This window comes from Arvicola amphibius, chromosome 9, assembly GCF_903992535.2.
Source record: "Arvicola amphibius chromosome 9, mArvAmp1.2, whole genome shotgun sequence".
NCBI lineage: Eukaryota > Metazoa > Chordata > Mammalia > Rodentia > Cricetidae > Arvicola > Arvicola amphibius.
The window spans coordinates 124,112,827-124,137,495 of NC_052055.2; the positions used below are offsets into that span (position 1 = coordinate 124,112,827).

At 53.3% G+C, this 24,669-nt stretch overlaps 4 protein-coding genes across 4 annotated transcripts in view; 2 read left to right on the forward strand and 2 right to left on the reverse strand.

Moving 5' to 3' along the window:
- The window catches only part of LOC119822487 (H-2 class I histocompatibility antigen, L-D alpha chain-like), a 741,986-nt gene that overhangs the window by 439,124 nt on the left and 278,193 nt on the right, over positions 1-24,669 (forward strand). The window lies entirely within an intron of this gene.
- On the reverse strand, positions 680-3,470 carry LOC119822472 (heat shock 70 kDa protein 1A). The gene has a single exon (XM_038341827.1). The coding sequence runs from the start codon at positions 3,223-3,225 to the stop codon at positions 1,300-1,302; it is 1,926 nt and encodes a 641-aa protein (XP_038197755.1). The 5' UTR covers positions 3,226-3,470; the 3' UTR covers positions 680-1,299.
- On the reverse strand, positions 14,299-16,954 carry LOC119822478 (heat shock 70 kDa protein 1A). The gene has a single exon (XM_038341842.2). The coding sequence runs from the start codon at positions 16,653-16,655 to the stop codon at positions 14,730-14,732; it is 1,926 nt and encodes a 641-aa protein (XP_038197770.1). The 5' UTR covers positions 16,656-16,954; the 3' UTR covers positions 14,299-14,729.
- LOC119822473 (heat shock 70 kDa protein 1-like) lies at positions 20,769-22,761 on the forward strand. Its single transcript, XM_038341828.1, has one exon. The coding sequence runs from the start codon at positions 20,779-20,781 to the stop codon at positions 22,702-22,704; it is 1,926 nt and encodes a 641-aa protein (XP_038197756.1). The 5' UTR covers positions 20,769-20,778; the 3' UTR covers positions 22,705-22,761.

The following is a 24,669-nucleotide window of genomic DNA, read 5'->3' on the forward strand; positions in this document are numbered from 1 at the left end:
CTGTGCAAGATCTTAAAAAGAAATAAAGAACCAGGTGGGAAAAAAGAAGATGGCTCTCAGAGTCTGAGCCAGGCAGGGCTGCATAGTGAGACTCTGTCTCAAAGAACACAGTAGATGTTACAGAGGGCTCTGAGCTCGGTGAGGAAGCCTTGGCTAGCACATACGATGCTAGGGCAGGGGTTCTCACCCTTCCTGACGCTGTGAACCTTTAACACAGTTCTCATGTTAGGTGACTCCCTCCAACTGTAAAATTATTTTCGTTGCTACTGCATAACTGTAACTTTGCTGTTATGAATCATAATGCAAACATCTGTTTTCCAATGGTCTTAGTGCCCCGTGAAAGGGACCTACAACCCCAAAAGGGGTCATGGTTGCAGGTTGAGAAACACAGCTCTAAATTTAGTCCCGGGGAGGTGGGGGAGAGTTCAGACCTGTCAGAGCCCCTGATGCCCTCTACACGGAGCCCCAAACTATTTCCAGCCCCACTCATTTTCCCATAAATGATCCCCACGTCATCAAAGTGACCAACTGCCACTAAGATCCTCTGCCTAACACATAGAAAACCCACACTTAAACTGGAACAAAATTCCCCAAATCCCTGCTCTGGTCAACGCAAAACCAGGGAACCCACATAAACCCAGAACTCCTCATCCCTCCCAACAGACACACGGACAAAACATAGTTGTAACAGTTTATAAGTTTTTTTTCTTTGTAGTGTTGCAAAGAAAAGACTCGACACAGGGTGGCAGTGTTGATACTCCGGTGGCAGGAAAATGCCATCCTTACAGTACGTGGATTAAATACAAAGAAGTATCGATTATACCACAAAACGTTAATAAGGACAAGCAGGTAATTAAAGTTCTAGCGTGGAAGACTAAAGTTAGAAATACACAGTGCAAAAAAGGTGATGAAAGCCAGTCTGTCTAGGGGATGACCGAGGGAAAAGAAGACACTATCAACTTTAGCGGCTCTATATTGGGACCAGACACGGAGACTGTCATGGGTCCCTGGGGAGCAACCAATACTTTAAATTTCACACATCATTAGGTCTGAGAACAAAATCCCCTAATCCTGATAAAATAAAATACTGTAGACAGACAAACTGGCAATGATACAGTGGATATAAAGAACATAAAAGTCCAAAATTTAACAGTCAATTCAATTACCTTCTAAACGGCTGGATGGAGCTTTAAAATGAACTCAGAAGGGAAGGACCAAGTCCGACAGACAGCGCAATGGCAGTCCTCAAGCGCCACCAGTCCGCTTCCCGGAGGACCCCGGGAGGGCCAGGAGGGGCCTCTAATCCACCTCCTCGATGGTGGGCCCCGACCCGGAGCCTCCCTTGGGCGCCTGGGCCCCGAAGCCCCCAGCCCCGGGAGCCCCCGCGCCCTGGTACAGCCCGCTGATGATGGGGCTGCACACCCTCTCCAGCTCCTCCCGCTTGTGCACGAACTCCTCCTTGTCGGCCAGCGTGTTGGCGTCCAGCCAGGAGATGACCTCCTGGCACTTGTCCAGCACCTTCCTCTTGTCCGCCTCGCTGAGCTTGCCCTTGAGGCCCTCGTCCTCCACGGCGCTCTTCATGTTGAAGGCATAGGACTCGAGCGCGTTCTTGGCCGCCACCCGCTCGCGCTGCACGTCGTCCTCGGCCTTGTACCTCTCGGCCTCCTGCACCATGCGCTCGATCTCCTCCTTGCTCAGCCGGCCCTTGTCGTTGGTGATGGTGATCTTGTTGGCCTTGCCCGTGCTCTTGTCGGTGGCCGTGACGTTCAGGATGCCGTTGGCGTCGATGTCGAAGGTCACCTCGATCTGCGGCACGCCCCGGGGCGCCGGCGGGATGCCGCTGAGCTCGAAGCGGCCCAGCAGGTTGTTGTCGCGCGTCATGGCCCTCTCGCCCTCGTACACCTGGATCAGCACCCCGGGCTGGTTGTCCGAGTAGGTGGTGAAGGTCTGCGTCTGCTTGGTGGGGATGGTGGAGTTGCGCTTGATGAGCGCCGTCATCACGCCGCCCGCCGTCTCCAGGCCCAGCGACAGCGGCGCCACGTCCAGCAGCAGCAGGTCCTGCACGTTCTCAGACTTGTCCCCCATCAGGATGGCCGCCTGCACCGCCGCCCCGTAGGCCACCGCCTCGTCCGGGTTGATGCTCTTGTTCAGGTCGCGCCCGTTGAAGAAGTCCTGCAGCAGCTTCTGCACCTTGGGGATGCGCGTCGAGCCGCCCACCAGCACCAGGTCGTGGATCTGCGCCTTGTCCAGCTTGGCGTCGCGCAGGGCCTTCTCCACGGGCTCCAGCGTGCCGCGGAACAGGTCCGAGCACAGCTCCTCGAAGCGCGCCCGCGTGATGGACGTGTAGAAGTCGATGCCCTCGAACAGCGAGTCGATCTCCAGGCTGGCCTGCGTGCTGGACGACAGGGTCCTCTTGGCGCGCTCGCAGGCCGTGCGCAGCCGCCGCACGGCGCGCTTGTTCTGGCTGATGTCCTTCTTGTGCTTCCTCTTGAACTCCTCCACGAAGTGGCTCACCAGCCGGTTGTCGAAGTCCTCCCCGCCCAGGTGCGTGTCGCCCGCCGTGGCCTTCACCTCGAAGATGCCGTCGTCGATCGTCAGGATGGACACGTCGAACGTGCCGCCCCCCAGGTCGAAGATGAGCACGTTGCGCTCGCCCTTGCCCGACCGGTCCAGCCCGTAGGCGATGGCGGCCGCCGTGGGCTCGTTGATGATGCGCAGCACGTTCAGACCCGCGATCACGCCCGCGTCCTTGGTGGCCTGCCGCTGCGAGTCGTTGAAGTAGGCGGGCACCGTGATCACCGCGTTGGTCACCGGGTGGCCCAGGTACGCCTCGGCGATCTCCTTCATCTTCGTCAGCACCATCGACGAGATCTCCTCGGGGTAGAAGGCCCGGCTCTCGCCCTTGTAGCTCACCTGCACCTTGGGCTTGCCGCCGTCGTTCACCACCTGGAAGGGCCAGTGCTTCATGTCCGACTGCACCACCGCGTCGCCGAACTTGCGGCCGATCAGCCGCTTCGCGTCGAACACCGTGTTCTGCGGGTTCATGGCCACCTGGTTCTTGGCCGCGTCGCCGATGAGCCGCTCGGTATCGGTGAAGGCCACGTAGCTGGGGGTCGTGCGGTTGCCCTGGTCGTTGGCGATGATCTCCACCTTGCCGTGCTGGAACACGCCCACGCACGAGTAGGTGGTGCCCAGGTCGATGCCGATCGCCGTGTTCTTGGCCATGGCGCTGCTCGCTCGCTCTCTCGCTCTCTCTGCTGCCGGGGCTCTGCGCTCAGCTCCTGCGAGGCTGCGCTCTGCTCTGCTCTGCGGCGGGGCTGCTCCGGGTAAGGCTGGTCCTGGCCGAGGCTGTGCTGTGCTCTGCGGCGGGGATGCTCCGGGGAAGGCTGGTCCTGGCCGAGGGTCCGGAAGGTCGGGAACGCGCACTTTCGCTTCTCTCCGCTGGGAGGGAACCTGAGATTCCTTCTGCACCGCAGGCGGCGTCTGGAGCCCTGCGCGCCGCCCTGCGCCTTTATGCTTCGTCCTCCGGCCCCGCCCGCTGTCCCCTGGGCCAATCACCGAGCCGGAGGCGGCCGTGGGGACCGGAATCTTCCAGCAGTTTCGCGTCTGGTGGAGCCTCCGCGCCTCCTCTGAGTAATCGCTGCGGAGGGTGCCGCCCCTGTCCAGAACTCTCCAGACCCTTCTGGGGTTCGCTGGAGAGGCAAGATTCCTGGGGGGGAGGGCGGCGGGCCGTGCCGGTGCCACTGTTGCCATGGCGACACATTACAGCAACCTCAGTGGAATTGACTGGGAAGGTCACGCTAGCTCGGTGCTGTGGATTGTTGGTTGTAAACTCGGACTCGGGGGTTTCTCTGGCGCAGTTCTGATTATGGGGGTCGAGCTGTGTTGCCATGGGGACGCACGGTAGCTGTCCCTGTGGTCAAGTGAAGCAGACAAGGGTCAACTCCTGGAGGTGCTGGGCGGTGAAAGGCGTCTGAGACTCAGATCATGGAGGGGATTTAAGGTCTGCAAACCATTTCTACAGGACGGGGGCACAGAAAGTTTCTCAAAAGAGGCGGGATAACGCTTAGCCAAAGAGATTGTGATTGGGTCCTGGCTGCGAGTGACAGCCTGTGGGCGTCCTCAGGAATGGTCCTTCCTCTGTTTTTTCCCATTTTAGGATTAAAAGGGGAAAGGGAAGAGGTCACGAATTATACTTTTGTTTTTCTTTTTTCTGTTTTTACATCACAATTAAGGTACCACCAAGCAGTAGATCTCAGCACAGAGCCCTCAATGTTTACAGTAGGATGTCTGCGTGTAAACCCTTGGTTCTCACGTTAGGAGGATCTGTGACCCGAATAAGGAAAGTGTCCCAGCGGGAGGGCAGGGCAGTGTGGACCCTGCCAGGACGCAGCCACTCCTTTTGCCTCAGGCTGGAGCCTGGCATTAGTAAGAAATAAAACTTTCCACAGAAATTGGCGGGGTGTGGTGGCTCACGCCAGTCTTCTCACTTGAGAGGCAGAGGCAGGAGGACAGCAAGGAGTCCATTGCCAGCCTAGGTTGCAGAGGGAGACCCCGTCTGAATACATTTTAAATAAAGCAGAGAGTGCCAGCTTGGCTTCTCCTTTGCGTATCTCTTTGCCAGGCACCTTTCTTTCTGCTCAGTTCCTGGCTCTGATGGCGATAGTAAGGTCAGGGTTAACTTAGAGTTCTTTGGTTCTCCTGCCTGTGCCTGCTGCCTCTCGCCAGTCCCGTGTTTAGATGGGGAGATGGGGTGTTGTGTCCTGTGTCACACCTCACACTGCGTTTAAAGCCAAGTATTGGGTGAAACCCTAAGGCAGAGGCGTTGGGACCCGCCTACTGATTGACCTCTGAGCTTTTTGTCCTGGACCGCAAGGTTCAGTGCCTCATCTATCTCCTGTTTTAGTCGTCAGTGATCATCGTCTCTGCTCCCTTCCCAGTTCCCCCTCTCGCGTAAGGGGGAAAGACCCCTAGTTAGAGACCTGAAACTACAGTATGAGGCTGCTGGGTGTGGTGGCCCATGCTTGGGCTGGAGGATCGGTAGTTCGCAGCCAGCGAGGGCCACATTAGAACCTGTCTCAAAAAAAAAAAAAAAAAAAGGAAAGGAAAGAAAAAAAGAGGATTCATTACAGCCTTAGTTCTGAGGTAACAATCTATGGCAGGGAGTGACTACTATATACACGAATCTTTTGGGGCTTCTTTCTTTTTGTTAATTTTCTTTTTCGATAAGGTCTCATGTAGCCCAGGATGATCTTGGACTTACTGTGTAGTAGTCAAGCCTGGCCTTAAGCTTTCCGTCCTCCAGTTTTGACCCCCAAGTACTGGAATCCCAGGCCCCCCCTAGGTTCCTGAGTGTAGATGCAGGCGCCAGTTTCTGGAGGGAGCCCTGCTTTGGAACACAGCTCCACTGACCTCTTCGTGTGTGCGCTTGCGTGTGGTGTGTGTGTGCACATAAGTCCATATCAAGACATCTCTTCCTGGAATCCTAGGGCATCCAATTGTTTGTGCTGTAGTTTGCTGATCTCAGCTGATGTTTTGAAGATGCACAGATCCCCTTTGTGTCCTTGGCAGACAGCAGCTTGTTCTAGTCAGGTCTAATGAATTCAGTTCTAATGAATCACTACCCCGATCTGGTCAAACCGGTTAAACTTCCAGGACTTTTTCCATTACTCCGCGGCTCTGGCTGGGGATTCCTCTAGGAGTTCCTGCTAGCTGCCCCATCACTCCCAGAGACCTTCCTACCCCCCCCCCCCAAGCCTGCTCCCCACCATCTGTGGACACTGATAGTCCTGGGCTTATTCCTTCTGCCCTGGGAATCAGCAGTTCTTAGAAGACATCTTTAAAAGAAAATTTGGTACAGGGTCTCATTCTGTAGCAAATGGTAGTCAAGACTCCAGGCCTGCAACGCTGACCTTGAGCTCAGAATGGTACTTTTTTCTCACCCACAGGTGCTAGGACTAACCGGAATGGCCACCACACCCGGTCTACATCCATTTCTCCACATGAAGATATTTGACATTTTGTCTGTCCTTTTAGCCTGGCTTCAGAGGCAGGAGCACAGTGATAGGTTTTGATTGCTGGGCAGGAGAACCCCAAGAACCCCAAGCTGCTGGTAGAATCCATGCTTAGAATCCAAAACATCTGGATCTAATTATTAGCATCTCTTCCCCCACCCGCCTCCCCAGCCACACACACACACACACACACACACACACACACACACACACACACTCTGAGAGGACCTTGGTTCATTCTGGAATTAGGTTTTTATTGAGGTCCATATTAGGAAGTAACAGAGTTCAGGGTTCTGAAGCTGGGAGGCTGTGGAGGACTTTTAAGGGGGTGGGGAGCGCCAGGGGCAGGAGAGGACACTGGAGAGGGAAGAACCTTCCTCAGCAGGAGGCTCGAGCATCTTTCTTCCTCTCTTCTTACAGTTGCTCAGAGCAGCCCTGTTTCCCTCAGTCCTCGTTTTTATCAGATGATACAGTTCTGAGCAGATGCAGAGGAAGCAAGGAAGCAGTTAGAGCAAGGGACATGAATCCACAGGTGCCTTCCTTCTGCTCATTGCTTTATTGTTGAGAGTCTCACCACTTAGTCCCAGCTGGCTGGGGCTCACAGGGGTCCTCCTGCCTCAGCTTCTCAGAGGCCTGTGTGACAGACACCACCCTGCTGAGGCAGCCATTCTTAGGCAGATTGCAAAGGCCTTGCAGGCTGTAAACCTCTGCAGAGTTCCAGCAAGTAGAAAAACACTCTGGACAGGGGAAGACCTCAGTTTGGTCTGGAGTTTACCTCTTGGTCAAGGGTGCTTTTTTGTTTTGTTTTATTTTTTGTTTATTTTGTTTGTTTGTTTGTTTTTAACAATGAAGTACTTGTATTCTATTAAATCACCCAGGTCTCTTTATGACCATCTCTAAAGTAGGATTAACGGTAACTATTCAGGCTGTGTGATGGAGCTCCTGTAACTCCGGAGTGAGACAGGCCAAGGCAAAGGATGCTGTGAGGCCATGACCTGGGCCATCTGAAGAAACCCTGCCTTGAAACAGCAAATGTGCACAAAGCCCAGGGTTAAACCTGCTACCATGGAAACCAGGGCCAGCATCACACACCTGTGATACCATCAGTCAATGCTCCAATAGCTGTCACAGTGTGTGCTCTGCAGTTCCCCTCTTGATTGGCAGGTCCACACACTCAGGTCCAGCTACTCATGCGTTCTCGGTGAGGACCTCACAAAGCTGGGAACCATTTCACTCACCATGGAAGTAATTAAATTAATTAAAACTGGAATAAGGCAGGTGCTGGGGTCTATACCTGCAATCCCAGCACAGAGGGACAGGGCGATTGTCACACTGCCACAAGTTTGAAGCAGCCTGGTCTATAAAGCAAGCTCCAGGCCAGGGCTACATAGTGAGACCTTGCTCAGAACCAAAGCACTGCACAGCTTCCCCTCTGCCGTGCTTGTCTAGCGGGAGAAAGGCTTTGGCTTTAATTATCTAGGACCACAAAGAGAAGACAGAAGTCATTTTATTATGATGGGAAGTTGGGGAGGTTTTTTTTCAGATTTATATTTAATGAAGTTTATGTGCACATCAGTGCAGGGGCCTGGAGGACAGAAAAGTCACCGGATCCCCGAGCTGGAGTTCCAGGTGGTTGTAAGTTTCTAAACTTGGGTCCTGGGACCCAAACACAAGTCCCCTAAGACAGCACTGCCAGTTCTTACCACGGAGCCATCATCTCTCCAGCCCCTAGTCGGAGTTCGTTAAAACACAGTTTTTAAAACACAGGTTTTGAGGGAAAGGTTGAGACAGAGAGGACCTTGGGAGTAAAGTGAGACACACCTAAAACGTAGGCCTGGGCTTTTCACGGGGGAGTGGCTGCCACAAACTGCCATGGTCCCCACCTGCACAACCAAGATAAGACACATTCCCCACGTTGTGCCAGAGACTATTTATAATGCTGGGTAACCGCGGCACCCGCCTGCCAGGGACCCACCTAGCTTCTCACATCTTTTTTTTTTTTTTTTTTTTTTTTTTTTTTTTTTTTGGTTTTTCGAGACAGGGTTTCTCTGCAGCTTTTTTAGAGCCTGTCCTGGAACTAGCTCTTGTAGACCAGGCTGGCCTTGAACTCACAGAGATCCGCCTGCCTCTGCCTCCCGAGTGCTGGGATTAAAGGCGTGCGCCACCACCGCCCGGCCTTTTTTTTTTTTTTTAAGAACACGTGAAGCCGGGCGGTGGTGGCGCACGCCTTTAATCCCAGCACTCGGGAGGCAGAGGCAGGCGGATCTCTGTGAGTTCGAGACCAGCCTGGTCTACAAGAGCTAGTTCCAGGACAGGCTCCAAAGCCACAGAGAAACCCTGTCTCGAAAAACCAAAAAAAAAAAAAAAAAAAAAAAAAAAAAAAAAAAAAAAAAAAAAAAAAAAAAGAACACGTGAGCTCCAAAGCCACAGAGAAACTCTGTCTCGAAAAAAAAAAAAAAAAAAAAAAAAAAAAGAACACGTGAGACATTAGGGTGAGGGAGAAGGCAGAGGCTGAAAGACCAGGGCACACTTCTTCCAACTCCTGCCTTCCTGACACCAGCCTTCCCTGAGTCAGCCTCTCCACTCACTGACCCCCGCAAACTCAGGAGGGCAGCGGTGTGGAGGTCACTCTGTGAGCTCTCGGTGCAGGTGACCCACCCGATCATGGCCCTGCCCCTAAACTCCAGTCTGACCCACTTCCAACTCTGCCAGAAATGGGAAGGGAAAGCCAGCCCTGTGACACAGGCACAGCTGGCACCCAGCACACAGAATCCGCTGGTGTTAAATGTGGAGTCCGGCTGAAGTTGCTGTCCCAGAGCAGAGTGGAGCGGACTGGAGACCCAGGAGGGAAAGAGTTTGCTTTGTTAAGGAGTCTTCCCGAGAAGAATGACTGGGCAGTTCCTTCCAGGCCAGACAAGTTCCTCCAGCTCTGTCAGCACTAGAAGTGACCAGATAGGAAAAGGGGGCGGTTATTTTTTCATTTATTAATTTATTTATTTTTGTTTTTCAAGACATGATTTCTCTGTATTTTTTGGATCCTGTCCTGGAACTTGCTCTGAAGATTAGGCTGGCCTCGAACTCACAGAGATCCCACCTGTCTCTGCCTCCCAAGTGCTCAGATTGAAATTGTGTGACACCACTGCCCAGCTCCTTTCTGCTTTAAAAATTACTTTGAGGTTTTTATTTTGTGTGTATGAGGCTTGGTCTGCCTGTGTATTTGTGTACTAATTGTGTGCCTGGTGCCTGCTGAGGCCAAGTTTTTTTTTTTTTTTTTTTTGACAAGGTTTCTCTGTAGCTTTGGCCTGTCCTGTAACTAACTCTATTATAGACCAGGTTGGCCTCCAGCTCACAGAGATCCACCTGCCTCTACCTTCCACGTTCTGGGATTAAAGGCGTGTGCCACCACCGACCAGTCCCAATTGGTTTTTGAGACAATATTTGGGAGCTGGGAACTGGACCGGGGTCTTCTGAGCCATCTCTCCTACCCCATCCATCTATGTTTAAAGTTTTTTTCTGGTTTCCTTGTTTTTAGACTTTTTCTGCAGGCTGTGTGAGTCTTAAACTCCTGGCAACCCTCCTGCCTTAGCAATTCAAGTGCTAAGAGACTTCTCAGATGTCCTGAGGCCTCTTCACCCTCCTCCTCTTCTTCATCTTCTCCTCTCCACCATCATGGATGGGGTATATATGTGTAGCCCATACTAGGCTTTATCTTTAATTAATTTTATTTTATTGGTGTTTTGTCTGTCTGCATGTCTGTGTGGGGGTGCTGGATCCTGGAGTTGCAGACAGTTGTTAGCTGCCATGTGGGTGCTGGGAAGCGAACTGAGTCCTCTGGAGGGTCAGTCAGTGCTCTTCACTGCTGAGCGACCTACCCAGGCCCCAGACTGGTCTTGAACAGGAATCACCCTGCCTCCATTTCCCAGTGACAGGACAGGTCTGTACCACACCCAGTGCTACTTTATCAGATGGAAACAATGGAAGGATTGACTTTCACAATACTGAGCCCAGCAAACTGTGGCAGCCATGAGAGAGCAGTCGAGCTCCCCGGTGGCCACGCTTTCCACCTGATCCCCCCTTACCTCAGCACCCACCTCACTGACCGTCCACCAGACTGTAGGGTGTAGAGACAGCCCCACCTCACTGATGTCCACCAGACTGTAGGGTGTAGATACAGCCCCACCTCACTGACCGTCCACCAGACTGTAGGGTGTAAAGACAGCCCCACCTCACTGACCGTCCACCAGACTGTAGGGTGTAGAGACAGCCCCACCTCACTGATGTCCACCAGACTGTAGGGTGTAGATACAGCCCCACCTCACTGACCGTCCACCAGACTGTAGGGTGTAAAGACAGCCCCACCTCACTGACCGTCCACCAGACTGTAGGGTGTAGAGACAGCCCCACCTCACTGACCGTCCACCAGACTGTAGGGTGTAGAGACAGCCCCACCTCACTGACCGTCCACCAGACTGTAGGGTGTAGAGACAGCCCCACCTCACTGACCGTCCACCAGACTGTAGGGTGTAGAGACAGCCCCACCTTACTGATGTCCACCAGACTGTAGGGTGTAGAGACAGCCCCACCTCACTGACCATCCATCAGGCTGTAAGGTGTAGAGACAGCCCCACCTCACTGACCGTCCATCAGACAGAGTATGGTGTGTAGCGATCTAATTGTCCTAGTGTATTGGGTATCACTATGATGAAACACCGTGACCAGAGGTCGGGTAAGAGGTTTATTTGGCTTACACTTTCACAGTGTAATCATTGAAGGAACTCAGAGTAGACAGGAACCAGGAGACAGGAGCTAATGCAGAGGCCAAGGAAGGTGCTGCTACTGGCTTGCTCACCATGACTTGCTCAGCCTGCTTTCTTACAGAACTCAGGACCCCCAGCCCAGGGATGGCACCACGCACAACAGGCTGGGCCCTAACACACCAATCACTAATGAAGGAAAAGGGTGGGGGCATGTGGGGAGGAAGTTGGAGGAGAAGAGGGAGAATGCTGTGATCAGGATGTAAAATAAATAAATTATGGACTGGGGAGATGGTTTCCTTAAGAGCAATGACTGCCCTTCCAGAGGACCAGGGCTCCGTTCCCAGCATCCACATGGCTGTTTACCACTAGCTGTACCTCCTGTTCCAAGGGATCTGACACCTTCACAAGACATACGTGCAGGCCATTCATCAATGCACATAAAATAAATTAACTAATTAAAATATCTGTACAGCTTTTTAAAAAGTTATTTATAAAAAGTAAAATAACTGAATTAAATAAAATAAAAGAAACAGAGAAAAAGAAAATGACTTACATCCAGATCCTATGAAGGCCCCTCTCAACTGAGGATCTCTCCTTTCAGATGACTGTAGCCTATGTCAAGGTGTCAGAAGATCCACCAGCACAGTAGGGTTAATAGAGCAACACGTGACAGCCCCCCCACAGATATGTGACAGTCCCCCCCCAGTCTACTCTGTCGCAGCCATCCAATGTGGAGGTCCTTCTGACCCTGAGGCACTATATGGTCAGGTGACACACCCCACCCCGTGTATGTTCACTGGAACACTTTACATGTGGATGAGAAAAACTGCAAAGGTGCCCAGGAAGGTGGCCCTGGCGTGCATGCGCGCAAGCCTGCCTCTCTGCGTCCAGTACTCCAGAGCCCACCGTGGGAGAGAACTGATCCCCCAGAGTGGATTATCCTCGGACCTGCACACACATGGACCCAAACCACACACACATCAAATCTTAAAAAAAAATCACAAATGTGATTTCTACTCCTGCCTTTTTTTCAGGAATAACCGTGAAGGGAAGTATCAGGGCAGCAGGTCCATTCCTGACCCCTCCTCCCATCCCCCCCCACCTCACACACACACACACACACACTCACAGACACACACATGCAGAGGTCTGACCGCAGAGCCGGTTGGTACCCACATACTTCTCTTATCACTGAGCTACATCTCCAGCCCTCAACACCCCCACTTTTACAGAATCTGAAGGAGGGGCAGTGAGGGGGCCCAGCCTGGAATATGAGAGAACCCATCTCTAAAAACAAATAACCCAGCAACAACAAACAGGAATCTGGGCTTAAGATGAACCTCAGGAAAACTGTTGCTTAGCAACTGCAAGCTCTAGGTTTGCTTCACAGAACAACAGACAAAGCAAAACAAAATTGCAGGGCTAGGGAATGCAGCTCAGTGGTAGAGCTGGCCTCAAACCCCAGCACCACACACAAAACACAAAAACAAATAGACAAGAAGTTAGGAGGTAGGTATGGTGCAGCAATCCGTGTGTACAATGCTGCACTTGGGAGGCGGAGGTAGTGAAACCCCTCAGTCAAGTCCAGACTGAACTGCTTAGTGACTTCCAAGCGAGCCTCTGCCTCAAAATTTTGTTTCAAGCAGATTTTTTTAAAAAGGGGGAAAAAATCTTGCACATGATCTCAGTAGGGTAGAACAGCCTAACTAACTCAGCCATCATTCAAATCATCAGAAGGAGAAGGTTGAAGGCCCAAGAGAAGCTTCAGTAGGTGAAGGTGTTGCTGGCACACTGCAGATTTCAGCTCCACGCCTGGGACTGACGCAGAGAATGAAGACAGAGGACATGCTTCCACAGATCTTCTGAGCTCTGCATGTGTGCCTCGTCATGCACATGCCCCACACGTGGACCTCAAAAGACTCTGATTCGCCACACTGGTCCTCTGGCCCCTGCATGTGTGCGTTGGCATCTGCATGCCCCCCACACTGGTCCTCTGGCCCCTGCATGTGTGCGTTGGCATCTGCATGCCCCACACACTGGTCCTCTGGCCCATGTATGTGTGCCTTGACATCTGCATGCCCCACACTGGTCCTCGGGTCCATGTATGTGTGCCTTGACATCTGCATGCCCCACACTGGTCCTCTGGCCCCTGCACGTGTGCCTTGACATCTGTATGCCCCACACTGGTCCTCGGGTCCATGTATGTATGCCTTGACATCTGCATGCCCCACACTGGTCCTCTGGCCCCTGCACGTGTGCCTTGACATCTCCATGCCCCACACTGGTCCTCTGGCCCCTGCACGTGTGCTTTGACATCTGCATGCCCCACACATTGGTCCTCTGACCTCTGCATGTGCGCTATAGTATCTGCATGCCCCACACTGGTCCTCTGGCCCCTGCATGTGTGCCTTGGAAGCTGCATGCCCCCCCCCCCCCCGCTACATATATTAAGTAAAGATGAGAACTAGGAATTGTATCCTCAACCGGCGGTGCCAATTCTCACTTTTTAAAGCCCACTCTCTGTGACCTTTTACTATGTTTCCCCCGCCCCTCCCGTCTTTGCTAGAGAACTGTGTACACCAAGTGAGCTCCCACCCCCTCTTCTCAGACATCCTTACATCCTCCCCACCTGCTAGGTGACTGGCTTCCTCCAGATCCCCTGCCCAAGCCTCCATGGCCAGGGCTTTTTGTGAACAAATCTCTCCCTCCCTCCAGGAGGATTTATTCCAGGATCTCCTGCACTGAGCTATACCTCAGGCCCAGAGGGTTTCTGTTGCTCTGACCCATTTCCTCCTTCTCACACAAATGCAATGTTCCCTGTGTCCACTAGGCCCCTGTGGAGAGAAAACGTCATTCTCCTGTGGACAAGACTGTAAGGGGGACCACAGAGACAGCAGAGACTTCTGGTCTCCAAGGACAACAGGCACACTGTCATGGTAAGTTATTTTGAGTTTATTTTCAAATAACCAGTAAAAATGGACCTGAGTTCAGTATAAATATGTAAAAAATAAAGTGAACGAAAGATGGCTGAATAACTTCACCTCCAAGTTCCCAAGTTTACCAACTGGAAAAACCAAGTCAACAGCTCAACAACAAACCTGCACACACAAGTTTAAGCCAGGAGAAGCAGTCAGAGCCTCCCCTCGCATAAGACAAACGTGGCCTATGGAAGGCACGGACCTAAGGTACCCAACAGTGCGGCCAAGGGCAGAACCCAAAGACAGAAGAACCTTAAAAATCTGCTGGTGCTTTCTTAAAATATTTCTTTTTTGTATTTTGACAGAAATTCCCTCTACAGAGCCCAAGTCTTGGAGAAACTCACTATACAGACCAGCTGGCACTGAACACACAGAGGGGAAGGTGTTTGCCCATGACTGACAATGTATTTCTTTCTTTTTTAAAAATATTTATTTATTTATTATGTATACAGTATTCTGTATGCGTGTAGGCCTGCAGGCCAGAAGAGGACACCAGATCTCATTACAGATGATTGTGAGCCACCATGTGGTTGCTGGGAATTGAACTCAGGACCTTTGGAAGAGCAGGCAATGCTCTTAACCGCTGAGCCATCTCTCCAGCCCCAATGTATTTCTTTTTAACATCGTACACACACACACACACACACACACACACAACTTCTTTGGCTTTCTCTTATTGCAAGCCATATTCAGATAAGCACAATATGAAGTTACAAGGATATTTTCCAACTTTGTAGCCTGGCAAAACAAATCATAGTGTGTGGCAGTGTTAGGGAAAAACCCACCTTCCGAGTACTGACTTACAGGAAATATAAAAACATTAGTTATTGCACAAAATGAATAAATGTGTCCCTAAGGCTAGGACATCAGTGCGAACGAACTCAGGAGGGAAGGACCAAGTCCGACAGACGGCGCAATGGCAGTCCTCAAGCGCCACCAGTCCGCTTCCCGGAGGACCCCGGGAGGGCCAGGAGGGGCCTCTAATCCACCTCCTCGATGGTGGGCCCCGACCCGGAGCCTCCCTTGGGCGCCTGGGCCCCGAAGCCCCCAGCCCCGGGAGCCCCCGCGCCCTGGTACAGCCCGCTGATGATGGGGCTGCACACCCTCTCCAGCTCCTCCCGCTTGTGCACGAACTCCTCCTTGTCAGCCAGCGTGTTGGCGTCCAGCCAGGAGATGACCTCCTGGCACTTGTCCAGCACCTTCCTCTTGTCCGCCTCGCTGAGCTTGCCCTTGAGGCCCTCGTCCTCCACGGCGCTCTTCATGTTGAAGGCGTAGGACTCGAGCGCGTTCTTGGCCGCCACCCGCTCGCGCTGCACGTCGTCCTCGGCCTTGTACCTCTCGGCCTCCTGCACCATGCGCTCGATCTCCTCCTTGCTCAGCCGGCCCTTGTCGTTGGTGATGGTGATCTTGTTGGCCTTGCCCGTGCTCTTGTCGGTGGCCGTGACGTTCAGGATGCCGTTGGCGTCGATGTCGAAGGTCACCTCGATCTGCGGCACGCCCCGGGGCGCCGGCGGGATGCCGCTGAGCTCGAAGCGGCCCAGCAGGTTGTTGTCGCGCGTCATGGCCCTCTCGCCCTCGTACACCTGGATCAGCACCCCGGGCTGGTTGTCCGAGTAGGTGGTGAAGGTTTGCGTCTGCTTGGTGGGGATGGTGGAGTTGCGCTTGATGAGCGCCGTCATCACGCCGCCCGCCGTCTCCAGGCCCAGCGACAGCGGCGCCACGTCCAACAGCAGCAGGTCCTGCACGTTCTCAGACTTGTCCCCCATCAGGATGGCCGCCTGCACCGCCGCCCCGTAGGCCACCGCCTCGTCCGGGTTGATGCTCTTGTTCAGGTCGCGCCCGTTGAAGAAGTCCTGCAGCAGCTTCTGCACCTTGGGGATGCGCGTCGAGCCGCCCACCAGCACCAGGTCGTGGATCTGCGCCTTGTCCAGCTTGGCGTCGCGCAGGGCCTTCTCCACGGGCTCCAGCGTGCCGCGGAACAGGTCCGAGCACAGCTCCTCGAAGCGCGCCCGCGTGATGGACGTGTAGAAGTCGATGCCCTCGAACAGCGAGTCGATCTCCAGGCTGGCCTGCGTGCTGGACGACAGGGTCCTCTTGGCGCGCTCGCAGGCCGTGCGCAGCCGCCGCACGGCGCGCTTGTTCTGGCTGATGTCCTTCTTGTGCTTCCTCTTGAACTCCTCCACGAAGTGGCTCACCAGCCGGTTGTCGAAGTCCTCCCCGCCCAGGTGCGTGTCGCCCGCCGTGGCCTTCACCTCGAAGATGCCGTCGTCGATCGTCAGGATGGACACGTCGAACGTGCCGCCCCCCAGGTCGAAGATGAGCACGTTGCGCTCGCCCTTGCCCGACCGGTCCAGCCCGTAGGCGATGGCGGCCGCCGTGGGCTCGTTGATGATGCGCAGCACGTTCAGACCCGCGATCACGCCCGCGTCCTTGGTGGCCTGCCGCTGCGAGTCGTTGAAGTAGGCGGGCACCGTGATCACCGCGTTGGTCACCGGGTGGCCCAGGTACGCCTCGGCGATCTCCTTCATCTTCGTCAGCACCATCGACGAGATCTCCTCGGGGTAGAAGGCCCGGCTCTCGCCCTTGTAGCTCACCTGCACCTTGGGCTTGCCGCCGTCGTTCACCACCTGGAAGGGCCAGTGCTTCATGTCCGACTGCACCACCGCGTCGCCGAACTTGCGGCCGATCAGCCGCTTCGCGTCGAACACCGTGTTCTGCGGGTTCATGGCCACCTGGTTCTTGGCCGCGTCGCCGATGAGCCGCTCGGTGTCGGTGAAGGCCACGTAGCTGGGGGTCGTGCGGTTGCCCTGGTCGTTGGCGATGATCTCCACCTTGCCGTGCTGGAACACGCCCACGCACGAGTAGGTGGTGCCCAGGTCGATGCCGATCGCCGTGTTCTTGGCCATGGCGCTGCTCGCTCGCTCTCTCGCTCTCTCTGCTGCCGGGGCTCTGCGCTCAGCTCCTGCGAGGCTGCGCTCTGCTCTGCTCTGCGGCGGGGCTGCTCCGGGTAAGGCTGGTCCTGGCCGAGGCTGTGCTGTGCTCTGCGGTGGGGATGCTCCGGGGATGGCTGGTCCTGGCCGAGGCTGTGCTGTGCTATGCAGCGGGGCTGCTCCGGGGAAGGCTGGTCCTGGCCGAGGGTCCGGAAGGTCGGGAACGCGCACTTTCGCTTCTCTCGGCTGGGAGGGAACCTGAGATTCCTTCTGCACCGCAGGCGGCGTCTGGAGCCCTGCGCGCCGCCCGGCGCCTTTATGCTTCGTCCTCCGGCCCCGCCCGCTGTCCCCTGGGCCAATCACCGAGCCGGAGGCGGCCGTGGGGACCGGAATCTTCCAGCAGTTTCGCGTCTGGTGGAGCCTCCGCGCCTCCTCTGAGTAATCGCTGCGGAGGGTGCCGCCCCTGTCCAGAACTCTCCAGACCCTTCTGGGGTTCGCTGGAGAGGCAAGATTCCTGGGGGGGAGGGCGGCGGGCCGTGCCGGTGCCACTGTTGCTATGGCGACACATTACAGCAACCTCCGTGGAATTGACTGGGAAGGTCACGCTAGCTCGGTGCTGTGGATTGTTGGTTGTGAACTCGGGGGTTTCTCTGGCGCAGTTCTGATTATGGGGGTCGAGCTGTGAGCTGTAACTCCCCCTCCACCTCTCGGGTGACCGAGGGATAGGCTTTGGGGCGTGTCTGGTGACGTGGTCCCCTGCAGTCGCGTTACAATGGCCATGCTGACTCTGACCTCACGGACTAATTTAGGAATCAGAGACTCAGTCCCAGAACAGGCTCAGAGTTGCCGGGAGGGGCGGGGTGGGGGGTGGGGGGGACCCCAGCTGCGTGCAGTTTGAATGTACCTGGAGCTTCCCACTCTGAGGGGCTCAGCGACCTCAAGTTTTCCAAACTGGAGCGAAGGCGGAGAGATTCCAGGTGAGCCGTGAAGGCTCTGATTGGAACGGGGCAGAGGGTTGTGAGTCCCAGTTAGTCCTTATATGAAGAAGGGCCTCGACATTCCTTAGGTTTGATTAATTTACAGACAACCGCTAGAGGCACCCGCCCTCCTTTCCTCAGCGTCTTGAGCACTGGCCCTCCCCACACAGACCCTAGTTGTTTCCATTTGGGGGTGGGGTTGGCACTCAGGAAAAGTGTCTCTTGGGGACAGGCGGCTGGAATTCGCTTGAGTCAGAATCGGGAGCAGACAACCCTTGAGACCTTTTTGAATATGTTACTGGCAGAAGACACGAGGATAGAAACGGGGTGTAGAGATGCGTGTCTGCGATCCCAGCACGGAAGATGTCGAGACAGCATGGCTACGGGGGTGGGATTTTGTACTAAAAATACATAGAAAATCTCCCTGTTGTGCCCTCCTTCTCAAAAAAGTTGATCGAGGCTGCGTGGTGGCTCAAACTTCTAAGCCCAACTCTTAGGAATGGAGGCAGTGACATTGCCTGAGCTATACAGTGAGACCCCCATCCTAGAAATAAAATAAGGATGGTTTGGGGTGTCCTAGCAGAACCCTTCAGAGTGAGCTAAATTACTGCACCATGGGTTGCTCAGGAAGGCACATTTCCATGGAGACTAGTCTGTTTTGAGCACGGGTTTGTCTGAGTGTGTGTTGTATGTGTGAGCACCTGCAGAGAGGAGAAGAGGCTGTCTCATCCACTGGAGCTGGAGTAACAGGCAGGCATGAACTGCCCAGTGTGGGTGCTGGGATCCAAGCCCAGGTTTTCTGGAAGAGCAGGAAGCATTCTTAACTGCCATCTCTTTGGCCCCTAATACCTTTTGTGGAGTTCAGAACACCATCTTAGGAGAGAGGTAGACAGTTATGGTCCCACAGTAAAACATATCACCGTCATGGGAGCACTACAGTTGATTTAGGCTTGGGAGGAATGGGGAATATAAACCCGCTTTCCTTCCACCCTCGGAGTAGCCGAGAACACTGCTGTCTGCCGTCATCATGTAAGCGCTTGGCCGGTACGTGGATGTATGCAGCAGCAGCGCTAATCACAGCAGTGAGGAAGCAGAAGCAGCTTGGGGTCTGTGCAGAGATGAATGTAGAAGGAAAGGGTGGGAGACACATAAAACGGACATCGTTCAGTCTTAGAAGTACCGAAATATGCAAGCTCATGGACGAGAATTAAGGACATTACACTGAGTGAAATAAGGCCAGCCATCCACGGACAAATGTGGTGTAATTCCAGCTGTGTAAGATAAGGGTAGACAGATCCCCAAAACATTCCACTCGCGGTGAGAAACAGAACAAAGGTCGGCGTAATTGCCACTCCCAGCTACTCTGGAGGCTGAGCCAAGGGACTGTAGGCACCACCCAGCAAAGAGAACATAAGGAGACCCATTTGAAAAGAATTCCTGTTACAATGAGTATTTCAAAATGAATATAGGCGAAGGTTCATTACTGACCTTACGATTTTAATCAAGCCTACTGGGGCAAGGTTCAGACTAAACAGGAGCCAGTCTGGCAGCAGAAAGGGGCCTGTGTATACCTCCTCATCGTGGTGTTGATGCTTGACCAGCCTGTCCTGCTGTAGCATCCCCAAGGCCCTGGGTCCCCCCTGCACAGAGACAAAACCCAAAAGCGAACCTGACGGTGATTTCAAAGATGAAGACAGAGAAAGGAAGTGGAGTAGGCATTCTGACAACGTGTATTTGATAGTTGTCAGAGTGGAAACTCAGGTACATAAACTATAGCATCAGACACCTTTAAAGTTGAGGCCTAGCACCTTTCTCTGTTGGTGTCCTGTTTCTTACAAGAGGGAAACCATGGAGTTGTAGGATGTCTGAGACAGCTCAGACAGTAGTAAAGAACAGCCTGCCCTAGTGACTCATGCCTGTATCCCCAGTACTCGGGAACCTGAGGGAGAATAGCTGCCGTGTTTGAGGCTAGCCTGGGATACATGGTGAGTTCCAGGCCAACCAGGGCTACTGCCTTAAAAAAATTAAATAACAACCCAAAACAACCTATTAAGAGGTTTGGAGATAGCTCAGTGGGGAAGGTGTTTGGCATACAAGCATGAGGACCCGAGCTCAATCCTCAGAACCCACAAAACAACAAACGGAGCGTGGTGGCCTTCGCCTGTGATCACAGGGTAAGGGAGATGGTTCACAGGGCTTGCCGGACAGCCAGCATAGCCTAACTGGCCAGGGTTTCAGACCAAGGTGACTGGCAGATGATACCCAGGGTTGTCCCCTTGAATCCCCATGTTCGTGCATACACACCCCACACCAAAACAGCAGCCAACACAAAACCAAGAACATTTACAAGCTCTCTGTGTAGGGTTTCTTTCTGTCCAGAAGAAGCCAGCTAGACTGGGTGTGTTTATCTTCATGCTTGTGGTTCTAACAAGACTGACAAAGCTGGGAGCTGGCTCAGCAGTTAAGAACACTTACTGCTCTTGCGGAAGATCCAGGTTCAATACCCAGCACCCACATGGTGGCTTGTAACTGTAACTGCAGTCTGAGGGGATCTGATGCCCTCTCCTGACCTCCTTGGGAACATAATACATGAAGACAAAATGTCCATACACAAAATAATTTTTTAAAGATTTATTTATTTATATGTATACAACATTCTGCCTCCATGAGTGCCCGCACGCCAGAAGAGGGCACCAGACCTCATTACAGATGGCTATGAGCCACCATGTAGTTGCTGGGAATTGAACTCAGGACCTCTGGAAGAGCAGCCAGTGCTCTTAACCACTGAGCCATCTCTCCAGCCCCACAAAGTAATTTTTAAACATTAAAAAATAAACTGACTGGGGCTATGGAGGGCTCAGCCATTGAGAGCACTTCTGTCCTTGTAGACGACCTGAACTCAGTGCCGAGCACCTGCTCACACCGGGCAGTTCACAACTCTGACTCCACGGGCGCCTGCGTTCGTGCGCATATGCCCACACAGACATGCACACACGCACACAATTAAAAATAAATCTTGAAAAAGTTACCAGTCAACAAATAGCTTAAGTTTTATTAGAAAAAAAAATCACTCCCCTAAATAGGTTTATAAAATCTCATTTCTCCACAGGTCCCGTAAAACCATGGCTGCTAATAAAGGAATGGCCATAGGCATCGACCTGGGCACCACCTACTCGTGCGTGGGCGTGTTCCAGCACGGCAAGGTGGAGATCATCGCCAACGACCAGGGCAACCGCACGACCCCCAGCTACGTGGCCTTCACCGACACTGAGCGGCTCATCGGCGATGCGGCCAAGAATCAGGTGGCCATGAACCCGCAGAACACCGTGTTCGATGCCAAACGTCTGATTGGCAGGAAGTTTAATGATCCTGTTGTGCAGTCAGACATGAAGCTTTGGCCATTTCAAGTGATCAACGAAGGGGGCAAGCCCAAGGTGTTGGTGTCCTACAAAGGGGAGAAGAAAGCCTTCTACCCCGAGGAGATCTCGTCGATGGTGCTGACCAAGATGAAGGAGACTGCAGAGGCTTTCCTGGGCCACAATGTCACCAATGCGGTCATCACGGTGCCCGCCTACTTCAACGACTCGCAGCGGCAGGCCACCAAGGACGCGGGCGTGATCGCGGGTCTGAACGTGCTGCGCATCATCAACGAGCCCACGGCCGCTGCCATTGCCTATGGCTTGGATAAAGGAAGCCATGGAGAACGGCACGTGCTCATCTTCGACCTGGGGGGCGGCACGTTTGACGTGTCCATCCTGACGATCGACGACGGCATCTTCGAGGTGAAGGCCACGGCGGGCGACACGCACCTGGGCGGGGAGGACTTCGACAACCGGCTGGTGAGCCACTTCGTGGAGGAGTTCAAGAGGAAGCACAAGAAGGACATCAGCCAGAACAAGCGCGCCGTGCGGCGGCTGCGCACGGCCTGCGAGCGCGCCAAGAGGACCCTGTCGTCCAGCACGCAGGCCAACCTGGAGATCGACTCGCTGTTCGAGGGCATCGACTTCTACACGTCCATCACCAGAGCACGGTTTGAGGAGTTATGTGCAGATCTCTTTAGAGGCACGCTGGAGCCCGTGGAGAAGTCTCTTCGGGACGCCAAGATGGACAAAGCTAAAATCCATGACATTGTTCTCGTGGGCGGCTCGACGCGCATCCCCAAAGTGCAGAAGCTGCTTCAAGACTACTTTAATGGGCGGGATCTCAACAAAAGTATCAATCCCGACGAGGCGGTGGCCTACGGAGCTGCAGTCCAGGCAGCTATTTTAATGGGGGACAAATCTGAAAAAGTACAAGACCTGCTGCTGCTGGACGTGGCGCCGCTGTCGCTGGGCCTGGAGACGGCGGGCGGCGTGATGACGGCGCTCATCAAGCGCAACTCCACCATCCCCACCAAGCAGACGCAGACCTTCACCACCTACTCGGACAACCAGCCCGGGGTGCTGATCCAGGTGTACGAGGGCGAGAGGGCCATGACGCGCGACAACAACCTGCTGGGCCGCTTCGACCTGACTGGAATACCTCCTGCACCCCGGGGCGTGCCGCAGATCGAGGTGACCTTCGACATCGACGCCAATGGCATTCTCAATGTCACCGCCATGGACAAGAGCACGGGCAAGGCCAACAAGATCACCATCACCAACGACAAGGGCCGGCTGAGCAAGGAGGAGATCGAGCGCATGGTGCAGGAGGCGGAGAAATACAAAGCTGAGGATGAGGGCCAGAGGGAGAAAATTGCTGCCAAGAATGCGCTCGAGTCCTATGCCTTCAACATGAAGAGCGCGGTGAGTGACGAGGGTCTGAAGGACAAGATAAGCGAGTCCGATAAGAAGAAAATTCTGGATAAATGCAACGAGGTCCTTTCCTGGCTGGAGGCCAACCAACTAGCGGAGAAGGAGGAGCTCGATCACAAGAGAAAAGAACTGGAGACCATGTGTAACCCTATCATCACCAAACTGTACCAGGGAGGGTGCACCGGGCCCACCTGCGTGCCGGGGTACACGCCGGGCAGAGCCGCCACCGGCCCGACCATCGAGGAAGTAGATTAGCCGTTTCTGGGACTACAGGGTGCAAGGGCGCCTTCAGGTGAAGTGTATTCATCTCCCAACATCACCTCGATTGATTCCTGAACCGACTGGACTGGCGCCTAAGTCACCATCCTTTGGGACACTGATGGAGAAGTCTGTATTCCATCTTCTCATGCCCCCACCCTCTCGGCGACGATCCTGAAATGGACCTTTAGGAGAACAAGGCCCCTCTTTGAACCATTTGAAGAATTTGGATGTCTGTTATTTATCGGCCACATCCCACCTTTCTCCTTCCTGTGTGGATGGTTATTTGTCTCTCAGTAAATTGATCCCAAAGGAAGTAACTTCTGGCTTTTTTTTTTTTCTCATTTAGCCATGGCCTTACCGTGTATGTCTAGTGAACTTGACATTCACTATGGAGGCCAACTTGGTCCTTTACTCGCAGCAATCCTCCTGTCTCTGCCATCTGGGTTCTGAGATTACAGGCATGCACCATGCCCATATGTTGTTTTTTGGAGGAAGGGTTTCTTGTAGCCCTACTTAGCCTCAAGCTCTCCCTATCTGGAAGTGGCCTGCTCCTCTCTCAACTAGCTTCTTTCCTGTTATCTCCACGCTGCCAATGTCCCTCGGAAAGGAAGCAAGGGAGCTCACAGAGGACGTGAGTTTTCTGCTTTTGAGTGTTGGTTTGTTGTGAATGATTAACCTGCTATGGGCAAAGTACTTGGATTTGTGTAAGTTCAGCGTTTCCAACAAAATTACTTTGCCTTTTTTTTGTTGTTTTGTTTTGAGACAGGGTCTTATGTATCCTAGATCTGCTCTGAACTCCTGTTCATGCTGCCCCCACCTGCATGATGGCTGGAATTGCAGAATATCACACCTGCCAAGAGAAGTATTTTCTCATTTTCTAGCACCCTGGGCCCATATAAAGCCGTGGCTAACTGTGGTGACGGCTTCTAATCAATGACAGGCTAATTTGGGTTCAGGTGTGAAGGATTCTGCTGAACTTGGTAAGAGATCCGGCTTGCTATTCTGAAGGACCCAGATCTGAACACAGTGATGTGCACCTGTAATCTCAGCACTGGGAAACAGAGCAAGAAGCATCCTTGGGTCTTATAGTCAAGTCAGTCTAGCTGAATGCATCAATCAGCTCCAGGTCAATGACAGAGTCTAGTCCAAAAAAGAGGTGGAGGACTAGAGACCTGGCTTGGTGGTTAAGAACACTTATTCCTCTTCCAGACGATCAGGGTTTGATTCCCAGAACCTCTATGGTGGCTAACTACTGTCTATAACTCCAGAAGATCCAATGTTCTCCTCTGGTTTCTGGGAGTACTGCAGACATGGTACATATACATGCAACAAAACACTTTTACACATAAAAAAAAAAAGACCTCAAGGTGGAAAGTGAAGACCCATTGTCTCTCTGGCTTACACAGGCCTGCATGCTCCTGCCCCCGTGTGTGTGCGTGCGCACGCGCGCGCGCGCACGCGCACACACACACACACGAGACCGTGGCTACCCTCTATTTTGGCATCCTGGCACACTGTACAGAATTCTGCCCTGTAATTAGCAGGCCAGATGCTCAGAATTTGTACCTACTGCCAGCCTCAAGAGGAGACAATACAAAATATCATTAAAATAGCAAGCATTTCCCTATGTATCCAAACAAACATAATTCCCAATGAATTCAAACACTATTCTCTATGAATCCAAACATGATTCTCTATGAATCCAAACATGATTCCCATACAAGTGTCCCACCAGATACAACCTTAATTACTATTAAAAACAACAAAGCTATTCCTTCCCCAGCAGCACCTTCTCTGGGAACTTGACTGATGAGGCTTTTTTTACCCCTTGGCTCATGTATTTCATCCAACAGCAATCACTCCTACCCCTAATCCACTTCTCCACCATTTCCCTTCAGAAAAGGGCAGGCTCCCACGGATATCAACCAAACATGGCATATCAAGCTGCAATAAGACTAG

Coding starts and splice junctions, on each gene's coding strand:
- LOC119822478 (XM_038341842.2), bottom strand. CDS start 16,655: ATGGCCAAGAACACGGCGATCGGCATCGACCTGGGCACCACCTACTCG.
- LOC119822473 (XM_038341828.1), top strand. CDS start 20,779: ATGGCTGCTAATAAAGGAATGGCCATAGGCATCGACCTGGGCACCACC.
- LOC119822472 (XM_038341827.1), bottom strand. CDS start 3,225: ATGGCCAAGAACACGGCGATCGGCATCGACCTGGGCACCACCTACTCG.